The 12,419-nt window shown below is 37.8% G+C and overlaps 1 protein-coding gene across 1 annotated transcript in view; it reads right to left on the bottom strand.

Annotated features, from left to right (window-relative positions):
- Positions 1–2,163: 2,163 nt before the first annotated feature.
- The window catches only part of RNF11 (ring finger protein 11), a 54,585-nt gene continuing 44,329 nt past the window's right edge, over positions 2,164–12,419 (bottom strand). The window contains exons 2-3 of the mRNA XM_064281946.1: positions 8,648–8,817; positions 2,164–4,497 (exon numbers count right to left, since the gene is read on the bottom strand). Coding sequence (XP_064138016.1) covers positions 4,326–4,497; positions 8,648–8,817 — 342 coding nt within the window. The 3' untranslated portion in view covers positions 2,164–4,325. The remainder of the gene's footprint in view (positions 4,498–8,647; positions 8,818–12,419) is intronic.

Genomic DNA, 12,419 nt, shown 5'->3' with positions numbered 1-12,419 from the left:
ATCTTTTGGCTAGTAGTCGAGCATTTAACTGTTTGTAGCACCCAAGTACATGAGGTCACCATGAGTCACAACTGACTCGATGGCAACCAACACTCCCACCAACAAAGCCCTGAATACTTCTGAATTGTGAGCAAGTCCCTTCCATATCCCACATATCACCCTGTCCATCAGCCGTTTGATAATTGTCATTTTTCCAGGAAGCAAACAAACAGAAATAAATACAAAACCATAGCTCATATTTGTAGAAAGAGATCATCTACCAAGTCCAAAACCTGGTCATGCATCAAGATTACCCTTGTTTAAAACGATATATTCCTACCTCTCCTCTCCCACTCTGATTTAATAAGTCTGGGATGAGGCCTGGGAATCTCCATTTCTAGCAGACACACAGAACCCTAGGTGATGTGTTCTAGTTGTCCCGGCTGTTGAGAACCACTGGTCTACCAACCCTCTCATGTTGCAGGTGGGAAAAACATGGATTAGAGAAACAAAATGACTTTTTTGTAGTTAGTCTCACGACAGTTGGACAAAGAGTTCAGATCTGATAGAACTAAGCCTTTCTGATTCCTGGTTCAGTGCTCTTTCCTCTGGCTTCCCTTATTTCAGACTTTTGAGATATACAGAACTGAGAAAAAAAAAAATCCCTCAGAGACTAATTTTTGATAGCTGTCAAGAAAATCTCACCTTTAAAGGTAGGTCAGTCAGTAATTACATTCAATGAATGAAAATTTATAGGTTGGACATTTACTTTTTTTACTAGGTTTTGTGTATACTTGTCCTAAGAGGAAAAAATACATATTTAAAGAGATGAATGGGTGGTTCCAACGTTTTAAGAAGCAGGCTAACCTATAATACTGACTCATTCCTAAATGGAGCAGAGGGAATGTTAAACAGCCTCTCATGACTAGGAGGGGCATGACGCTGAGGGAAACAAGAGATTCCAATGGCAAAACACTTAGAAACTGGGGCTAAGAAGGAAGAAACTGGAAGGAATTCAGCTAGGCCCCCAAAAGGAATAACAGCAAGACTGCTCAATGCCTGCAGAACGACTGTGATGACTCCCAAGCCCTTGCCTCCCATGACAGAGGTATCTTGAAACCAGGTCTGTTTATTTTTATATGAATCGTGATTGAGTTTCAGGACACCAGAAAATAGGACAGGTGTTAAGGAACAAAAGTAGTACTACTTGAAGTAGTTGGATACATGAATTCTTGAAATTATAAAACTGGTGCTTAGGAGTTGTGGTTAGTTGAGTTTAAGATTGCAGTAGGGGAGCTGTACAGATAGGGTACAGAATGAGGGTCCATAAACTGCCTACTCTGACTCCTCTCTCACCTGATAAAAGAGTATCTTTAAATTTATGTAAGTAAATTTAATATTATTTCAGGAGATACTATTCAAATATCCAACTTTTCTTGTAAATATTAATTCCAAAATTAAATGTTTAAAAAAATAGTTGAGATTATTACATTGGCTAAGATGTATTTATATGCAAGTATAAATCAGTTAATTCTGAGAAATACTGCTAGTCAATGCTTCTGTAAGCAGAGGTAGCCACAAAATTGCCTACATTTCTGAATTATGCCTAAAGAGGCTTATCTTTGATCCTATTTACTGCTTTCAGACTCAGGACTGCAGGCTGCTCTGCTTTTGGCTATTAAGTGTTATTCCTTTAAAAAAAATGAATGCTTCCTTGTAAGGGAACTTTGTATCCAGAGAGTTTACCTCAATGCTCAATGTATTTTGTAAAGTCAAATGGTCTTATATCACAGGGTAGACTCCAGGGAGTCTTCTAATACCTGATTTTAAGAGATTCCCTAAAAAGTATACCTGTAGGATTGAGAAGAGTTTGTGTGGACTGAAGGAGACCTTTCAAATCCTAGAGTTAATCTGAAACTTTAAGTATTTAAAAAGCCAAGCTTGAACACATCTTGTCCAAATCTAAACATGCTGCACTCATTATTTGGCTTTAGAAATTCTGAAGCTATCAAGCTTCTAAAGTATATGATTTATTAAAGTATTAAATGCCAAGCAATAAAAATATACTTCTCAAAAGTATACCTAGAGATTTAAAGGTAATTAAATAATTAAATGTATACATCATTGTGTTAAGATTAGATAACTTGGAAAATATTCTTATGGAAACAACTCTAACTTTAGCCCTTTACAACTGTATTATAACTTTATTTAACAACTCAGTAAAAGCCAAAATTGATCGTTCTTAACACGGTATGTGGTGCTCAAATTAAAGAATACAAAGTGCCTTAAAAAAAAAAAATTAGCTCAGTACTGGTTCCTTCAACAGTATGGCCAAACTTCTCTGAGGTAAGCCTTGCAATAAAGAAAGACTAACAGTAACACGGAAAATAATTTTTTTTAAATGTTCATTTACCAATTTTAACAATCTAGGAAAAAAAAAAAAGTCTGGCTATAACATCCGGTGACATAGACATCATGTTTAAGTAGAAAACACAAGGATAAAAAGGCATTATCACTGAAAATATTGCACAACTTCAGGTGTTTCCTCCAAGTTTGCTTTATATAATTGAGTGGATATAAATTAATCAACAAAAACTTAAGCAAGATACATCTAACAATTTAACAGAACCTGATAATCTAATGTCTTTCAACTTTCCTCAAATTCATCTTTAAATCTTTCCACCATGGGGCTCATAAGGAAATTAACCAACAAATGGATACTACAGCCAAATGTCAAATCTTTAAAAAGCACTCACGGCATACTAAATTCCTCTATAACGCAACTACTAAGAAACCTTCAAGATACCTGAATTTTGTATGTAGCAAAGTGTTAAGAGTCAAATATTTAACTCATTGTAAAATAAGCAATAATAAGAAACACTTCTGATTTCTTTGTTAGGTTAAGACTGCTTCTCCTTTTGCTAATGATTTTTTTTTAGCTGTAGTATCACTGAGCTGAACCATTAAGTCACCTTTGAGTACATAAGAAAAAATAACACATGCTAAATGGATAAAACATTACTACTACATCTTTACTAGACCACCTCTACCAAAAACACTTCAGAAGTGTAGAGATTCATAGTATTCTTACATTAACTGCAAGAAAAAGACAAAAGAGAAATTCCTTCTTTTTTGAGATCACAATTATGAAGTTATGTATGTGGTTATACAAACTCTGCATTTGTGTGCAAAACATGAGACACATTAATTTTAATTCTCCCTGCTTAGAAGACTCATCAGTCAACTAGCAGGGCTTAACAGATAGCTTTCCAAGAAACAGAGACTGAGATGTATTTTATATAACTTCAATAACCTCAGCACTACAGTAATGAAAGATGCAGTATCCTTTTGCTAATGTTCAAGACAACCTCAGGAAGGAGGGCACAGGGAAGAAATTATATCAAAATTGTTACAACTGAGGAACTTTTTTCTCTAAGTTTCACCATGGTGCCACTTCCATTTTTACATAAGCCTGGTGGCATAATTCGAGCATAATAAATCAGAAATCTTAATATTTAAAATTTACTTAACTTTTAATTATGATCGTATTAACAACCAAAATAATTAGATAAAACACACAGGAAAGGGTAATATTAACCCCACTTTACTAGTGTTGGTTTCTTGACACTTAACTCATTTTTTATAGAAAAGGGATAGTGCATCTCAGTTTGCTTACAAGCTAGGAGATCACTTTGAATTCCGCATTTCCTAACTGCAAACAGAATATAGCACTTTAAACAGATTATAAATAAACTGGTTTTCAAGCACAGAGCCAGCCCCAAAGATAATAATACACTATTTAAAAAGACCTAAGGCAATGGATTCCATTTCCAATGGAAAAAAAGAACTGTGCAAACAAGCTTAAAACTACTTTTTTGTGCCAGTGTTATAAAATGTAGCTTTTAATAAAACCTTGACCCAAATGCCAGCAACTTCGGAAAAGAATTTTGGTGGGAAGAAGGGGAAGAAGAAAGTTATTTCATTTAGGAAAAATAACCACTATCTTTTTCCTAATAAAATCTTCGATACACACAATTTAAACATATACAGCTGCTGTAACACTTTACACAATTCCTATGTACTGGAGCAAGAACAAGATCTAAATACAATTATATTTTTTAAACACTGGGTCAAGGCTTTACATAAAAATACCATCCTACTTTCCCCCCTAAGTTTCTAAAATATCACGTACTTTTTCCCCAACATCTTGCAGCCATTCAGGAATTTTTAGGAAACTTTTGTGCATGATCTTAATTCCTAATCCCTGGCTCTTTGGGCTCAGTGACAAAAGATCAAAACCACCAAAAATGATGGTTCACTTGAAGTGTCAGACAAGAGACCCTGGCTCAATTAGTCTCGTAGGACGAAAGCAGCGCTGCATCAACTGGCTCCATGCAGGAGGGGCACGTGAAGGATCTCATCAACCAGTCATCTATACAGTCCAGGTGGTAGATGTGCATGCACGGCAGAAATCGAATTGGGTCCCCATAAACAAAGTCCATCATACAGATCACACATCTGTTGGGGCAAGAAAGAAAAATCAGTAAGCACTGTTAGAAGTGGCTAATCTAGAATACATTACAAAGACAGTGCTAATCTGAGCTACACATAAAAATGGCTTGCCTGTCATTCTATCACCAAAGCATGCAACATGAATTTTTCTTTTAATAAGTGTCGATACATCCGCATTCTCTTATTTGAATTCCCTGGGTATCTGCAGGTTGAGAGCAATCAAAACAGCAAAGGGATATGGACCACATGGAGATCAAGTCCATGGCTGGAACTATGCTTGCAAGACAGCTACATGTTACCAAAGACACCTGCAGCAAAATCCGATGCTTTAGGTAGGAAAGCATCAGTTAGATTAACTTCAGCAGTCAAACAAATTTTGTACGATAATTTCTCTGTTTCCTTGATTGAGTTTTAAATGTTAGCCCAGGAGTAAGACCATTTTCTGATGACAATTTTAATAACTACATGAAAAAAAAGACGGACTAATTTCATCCTACTTACTGGGCTGGGCTGCTATAAGGCTTAAACATCTAAAGCTTTCTTCACTAACCTCAGTTTCAATTTCATGGCACTTTTCTACAGGTTCATGAAACAACCTAATTCTGCAAATGTTTCAGAAGTCAGTATTCTAGAGAGAATGCGCTTTTAATTACCAGCACTAAAATGGTGCTATGATTACTGCAAAATGTTAATGTGTCTCAAACAGCCAAATTTAACATCAGCACAGTAAACTGGGTTATGTCTGTGTTGGTGAGGCCATTCTCAACCTAACAGGATAATGGCTGTCCTCATTAGGAATTCTCACAGTAACAAGCCTTGAGGACAAAAATTCCCCACAAGCAAAATTTTATCCTCAATCCTTCAGGCTTAAAAAAATTATTCCCCAAATTAAGAAACAGATAAGGTTCATGAAAATGTTGGCTTACATAGAAAGCTTTCTTCCTTGGCATTTTTTTTTTTATTATTAACTTTTATTAAGCTTCAAGTTAACGTTTACAAATCCAATCAGTCTGTCACATATAAGTTTACATACATCTCACGCCCTACTCCCACTTGCTCTCCCCTTCTTGAGTCAGCCCTTCCAGTCTCTCCTTTCGTGACAATTTTGCCAGCTTCTCTCTCTCTCTATCCTCCCAACCCCTCTCCAGACAAGAGTTGCCAACACAATCTCAAGTGTCCACCTGATATAATTAGCTCACTCTTCATCAGCGTCTCTCTCCCACCCGCTGACCGGTCCCTTTCATGTCTGATGAGTTGTCTTCGGGGATGGTTCCTGTCCTGTGCCAACAGAAGGTCTGGGGACCATGGCCGCCGGGATTCCTCTAGTCTCAGTCAGACCATTAAGTTTGGTCTTTTTATGAGAATTTGGGGTCTGTATCCCACTGATCTCCTGCTCCCTCAGGGGTTCTCTGCTGTGCTCCCTGTCAGGGCAGTCATCGATTGTGGCCGGGCACCATCTAGTTCTTCTGGTCTCAGGATGATGTAGGTCTCTGGTTCATGTGGCCCTTTCTGTCTCTTGGGCTCTGAGTTGTCGTGTGGCCTTGGTGTTCTTCATTTTCCTTTGCTCCAGGTGGGTTGAGACCAATTGATGCATCTTAGATGGCCGCTTGTTAGCATTTAAGACCCCAGACGCCACATTTCAAAGTGGGATGCAGAATGATTTCATAATAGAATTATTTTGCCAATTGACTTAGAAGTCCCCTCAAACCATGTTCCCCAGACCCCCGCCCTTGCTCCGCTGACCTCTGAAGCATTCATTTTATCCCGGAAACTTCTTAGCTTTTGGTCCAGTCCAATTGAGCTGACCTTCCATGTATTGAGTGTTGTCTTTCCCTTCACCTAAAGCAGTTCTTATCTACTGATTAATCAATAAAAAACCCTCTCCCACCCTCCCCGCCTCGTAACCACAAAAGTATGTGTTCTTCTCAGGTTTACTATTACTCAAAATCTTATAATAGTGGTCTTATACAACATTTGTCCTTTTGCCTCTGACTAATTTCGCTCAGCATAATGCCTTCCAGGCTCCTCCATGTTATGAAATGTTTCACAGATTCGTCACTGTTCTTTATCGATGCGTAGTATTCCATTGTGTGAATGTACCACAATTTATTTACCCATTCATCCGTTGATGGACACCTTGGTTGCTTCCAACTTTTTGCTATTGTAAACAGAGCTGCAATAAACATGGGGGTGCATATATCTGTTTATATGAAGGCTCTTGTATCTCTAGGGTATATTCCCAGGAGTGGGATTTCTGGGTTGTATGGTAATTCTATTTCTAACTGTTTAAGATAACGCCACATAGATTTCCAAAGTGGTTGTACCATTTTACATTTCCACCAGCAGTGTATGAGAGTTCCAATCTCTCCGCAGCCTCTCCAACATTTATTATTTTGTGTTTTTTGGATTAATGCCAGCCTTGCTGGTGTGAGATGGAATCTCATCGTAGTTTTAATTTGCATTTCTCTGATGGCTAATGATCGTGAGCATTTTCTCATGTATCTGTTGGCTGCCTGAATATCTTCTTTAGTGAAATGTGTATTCATATCCTTTGCCCACTTCTTGATTGGGTTGTTTATCTTTTTGTGGTTGAGTTTTGACAGAATCATATAGATTTTAGAGATCAGGTGCTGGTCGGAGATGTCATAGCTGAAAATTCTTTCCGAGTCTGTAGGTGGTCTTTTTACTCTTTTGGTGAAGTCTTTAGATGAGCATAGGTGTTTGATTTTTAGGAGCTCCCAGTTATCTGGTTTCTCTTCATCATTTTTGGTAATGTTTTGTATTCTCTTTATGCCTTGTACTAGGGCTCCTAGGGTTGTCCCAATTTTTTCTTCCATGATCTTTATCATTTTAGTCTTTATGTTTAGGTCTTTGATCCACTTGGAGTTAGTTTTTGTGCATGGTGTAAGGTATGGGTCCTGTTTCATTTTTTTGCAAATGAATATCCAGTTATGCCAGCACCATTTGTTAAAAAGGCTATCTTTTCCCCAATTAATTGACACTGGTCCTTTGTCAAATATCAGCTGCTCATACGTGGATGGATCTATGTCTGGGTTCTCAATTCTGTTCCATTGGTCTATGTGCCTGTTGTTGTACCAGTACCAGGCTGTTTTGACTACTGTGGCTGTATAATAGGTTCTGAAATCAGGTAAAGTGAGGCCTCCCACTTTCTTCTTCTTTTTCAGTAGTGCTTTGCTTATCCGGGGCGGCATTTTAATTAAAGCGCAATTCTCGATACCTTTTCTGTGTCCCATTCTCCACACACTTGCACCTCCCCGCCCTCAATTAGGAAAATTATCCACAAACTCACCAATGTTAACATAGTGGTATAGATTCTTCCAGCTACTTTTCTATGCATATTTTACTTTTAATGCATATGTAACTCTACATCCTTTTTTCCCATTACTTATAGAAGTTTTCTTATTTACTAAAACCCTTAGCAAACAACTATAGTGGCTGCAAAACTTACAAAAGTATCACTATACTACAATTTGCTTAACTATATCTCTACTGTTGGACATTAAAAAAAAAGAACCAGCGCCGTCAAGTCAATTCTGACTCATAGCAACCCTATAGGACAGAGTAGAACTGCCCCATAGAGTTTCCAAGGAGCGCCTGGCGAATTCGAACTGCAGACCCTTTGGTTAGCATCCATAGCACTTAACCACTACACCACCAGGGGTGGGCATTTATACACCTTGTATTTTTTCCTTAAATAAGACTGTGGTATCTTTGTGCATAATGCTCTACGGGTGCAAATGAGGTACAAATTTTGGGATAGGTTCCTACAATTACTGTCTCAAAGAATATAGACCTGAAAGTCCTTGACACATTACCAAACTGCTCCCCCCAAACCAGCTGACAGGGCCACCAGCAATGTCAGTACCTTGTTCTTAACCATAACCAAACACAGGTGAATGATTTTTAATTGACATCAACATCAAATGGACAAGCAACATACAAAACGGTGAAAACGGATGCCATTTCTTAGCTATTTCTATATGAAAATTCTTAATTATTACATCTAAACATTCTCTTGCACAAAACTGAGAGGTGTTCAATGTATTAAATATCTGACTTCTAAAATGCAGCAGAATATTTTTCAAAAACAAACAGCTGAAACCATTAAAACATGTATGCATTTATCAGAACTTACTCCCGGATCTTTTTTTCTGATCCATCTCTTCCAGGGTCATAAACACCTTTAGGCAGATGCTGTATAAGGCCTATTCTTTGAGCTATCCTAATTTGTTCCTCTTCAGTCAGCTGTGTTGCTAGCCGAGTCTGGCTAGGTGTTGGATGATAGACTGGAACTGGAACTTGTTCCTGAATTAAAAAAAAAAAAAGAAGAAAAAGATTATTTTTTAAAAACTCGTTTTCAGTGGTAATGTTTTCCTTTTTTTTTTTTTGGTTGGGGGAAGGGGATGGAGATAAAGGGGACTATGGCAAGAGGTGGCTGGGGTAGTGTGTAGCAGTATGATTCTGTCTCACCCTGCATTAACTTTAACTACTGGAAACACACACACCAAAACATTCACATTTAGATTTCTGAACTAATTTAAAGGATAGGAGCACAAGTTTCACTGAAAAACTGACAAGGAATGTTATCTGAAGCATTTCCACATGAAGGTCATTTCACACACACACAGACACACAGACACACACACACACACAGACACACAGACACACACACACACACACACACACGGAAATTCGACTAATAGTGACCCTACAGGACAGAGTAGAACTGCCCCATAGAGTTTCTAAGCTGTAAATCTTTATGGAAGCAGACTGCCACATCGCTCCTGCAAAGTGGCTGGTGGGTTCAAATTGCAGACCTTTTGGTTCACAGCTGAGTGCTTTAACCACTGTGCCACCGGGGCTCTTTTCCTTTATTATACTCACCTGTAAAACCTCAGCCTTGATTAAACCTAGTCTCCACCTATTCTACACCACTCACACAGCTTGATGTGTGAAAACCCACAACCACTGGGTCCCACAGGATCTAGCTTCTGGATCATGTTATGAGTCGGAATTGACTCGACAGCACTAGGTTTGGTTTAATTATGAAAATGCTTCAAATACACACACACACAACACACAATATTCCTGATACACAAACAGATAAATCAATACATATAGAGCGTCCATGCAATTAACCAACTGAATCCAATAAACTAATACTCTGTAGGCTGCAAACTAATTTTGTGGCCATAATATACCAATATTTACATTAGGACTGGCTGTTACAGACTGATCTTTTTTGCAAATTTATCTTATTTTCCATGCAGACAATAACCTTAAATTTCATTTATTATTTCTTTTGAAAAACTGATATTGTTGCCATAAACTTTCACTTGTAAAACTCCTTGTAGACTTTGGATATGTATTGTATATGACCCAAAGCTGAATGAGCCAAATGAGGTGGCCCTTCCTCCCTCTCATATTCTCAATAAGATGATCAAAAACAGTTTTTGGCCAGATTACTTAAACTTTTAGAAATATAAATTAAATACCCAAATGGCTACTTAAAATTTATTAATTTATTTGCATATTATATAAAATACAGTAACTTAGACATAGTGCTTTTCTCTTCTCACATTTTATGAAATAATTTTATTCACACTCTTTACACATTCTTTCAACAGGTACTTATTTAGTACTTATTATGTGCCAGGTGATGAGGAGTTAAGAGTACACAAAATAAAGTTCCTAGAATAAAGCTTATATTCGAACATTAGGAAACAGAAAATAACAATATATAATCTGTGGGATTATGTATCATACTAAGTGCTATAAAGAAAAATAAAGCAGTCTAAGGGGATAAAGAGTGATGGGGGTGCTGTTTTACACAGGATGGTTGGGGTAAACTTCTCTGATAAGACATTTGAGCAGAGGCCTCAATGAAGTACACTGAATAAATTGACTGAGACACACTTTTTGAATCCATGTATGAAGCGTTCATGGGAAATTTAATGTCAAATAACGACTACTGACATTAGAAAATTTGTTATTTCTATTCATTCTGTAGGATCACTCATGATCTCTACAATTTAAGCACTTGTTGACAATGACAGCTAACATTTGCAATTGTGAGGTTCTATCTCCAGGAATAATTGCTAAAACTGTTTTAAATTAAGCTTTTTTAAAAAACAGATTCTGCCAAATAACCTAAGCATCTAGAACTAGCATGAACTGAGGTGATTTTGGGCTAATGGCTTCCCCAAACCGTTCTCTGTGGTTCAAAATAAGACAGCACATAAAATAAGACTTTATAAGGGCTCAAGTATAAATATCCTATTTTAAGAGAATTTTGGAAAAAATCTCATACACAGTATTATATGTAAACCTATAAAATACATACATATTAGGCTCAAATACTGATTCTTTAATTCCAAGAGGGAAAAACTTTAAAATATTAGACAATAATGTCAAACACCAATTTCAAAAAGTAATTAGGACCACGAAGTTTGTGCTACAAAGAACCTGAGATTATTCTATCTTAATACAATCCCTTGGTTTTCAAATTTAAAAAATGGTCTACTTTCCAGCACTAGCACAGTATCTAGCATGCAGTTGGCTGGACGAATGCGTGTCTCAGGGATGTTGAGCCATAGGCTTAAGGTCATACAATCTGCCATGGCAGAACTGGAAGTAAAACTTCCACCAAAGGCTCTCACCACCTTGTACTACATGTATCAGTACACCACAAAGTCTCCTAAAGATACCATTATGTACCTTTAAACCAGACTTGCTCTTATAAACCCTTTACTTTCTTTTTAGTATTTTACTTTTAGGTTAAAGTTTACAGAGCAAATTAGTTTCCCGTTCAACAAATTGTACACAAAGTGTTCCATGACATTGGTTGCAATCCCTATGCCATGTCAACACTCTCCCATTTCCACCCTGGGTTCCCTGTGTCATCTGATTTTCCTACCCCTTCCTGACTTCTCATCTTTACTTTTGGGAAAATGTGATCCTTTTGGTCTTGTTTGTTTGTTCTATGGAGCAAGTTCTTTTTGCGTATTGCTTGGCTGGAAGGTGGTTTCTGGGACTGGCAGCAGTTCCAAGTCAGAGGGGTGTATTAGGGCCACAGCCTCAGGGGATCCTCCAGTCTCTATCAGACCAGTAAGTCTGGTCTTTTTTTATTATCGATTTGATTTTTTGTTCTACATTTTTCTCCCACTGTGGCCAGGACCCTCTATTGTGATCCTAGTCAAAGCGGTAGGTAGTGGTAGCCGGGCAGCATCTAATTCTTCTGGCCGCGGGGCAGTGTGGGCTGTGGTGCATGTGGTTCATTAGTCCTTTGGACTAATTGCTCTCTTGAGTCTTTGGTTTTCTTCAATCTCCTTTGTTCTGGGTGGGAAGAGACCACTAATTGTATCTTACATGGCCACCTGAAAGCTTTTAAGGCACCAGATGCTACTCACCAAAGTAGGATACAAAACACTGTTTTTATGCACTATGTTATGCCAATTGATGTGGATGTCCCCCGCGTCTATGGTCCTTAGCCTTCAAGCCTAGTATCTTTGTCCTGGGAGGTGTTTCGTTGTGTATAAGAAGTTTCCATGACTGTGCCCCTCGTGTGTTCTATCATCTATATTAGTAGACATGCAGCATCTACAAATGTTTGTAGCATTACCTACAACCTAACCTTTATCTGCAGGTGGGTGTGCTCCCTTACACCCTCCCACGCCTCTTTAGCTTACCTATCTACCTATGTATTCCTTTGTAAATTACTGTTTGTTAATACTACCGTTGCAGGATTATCTGTGTTACAGCAATTGCTGTACTTGCCTTTTGTTCTTGAGTTCCTTTCAGTGCCTTCTCTGCCTCTGTCATGTGGTTCCGACTTCCCCCACATAGCCTTTCCCTTCATCAATATTACCATGTGTCTTCAATCTAATTTAGTAACTTACCCTATCTCT

This window comes from Loxodonta africana, chromosome 3 (genome assembly GCF_030014295.1).
Source record: "Loxodonta africana isolate mLoxAfr1 chromosome 3, mLoxAfr1.hap2, whole genome shotgun sequence".
NCBI classification, from domain to species: Eukaryota; Metazoa; Chordata; class Mammalia; order Proboscidea; family Elephantidae; genus Loxodonta; species Loxodonta africana.
This window is presented reverse-complemented; position numbering and strand designations above follow the sequence as displayed.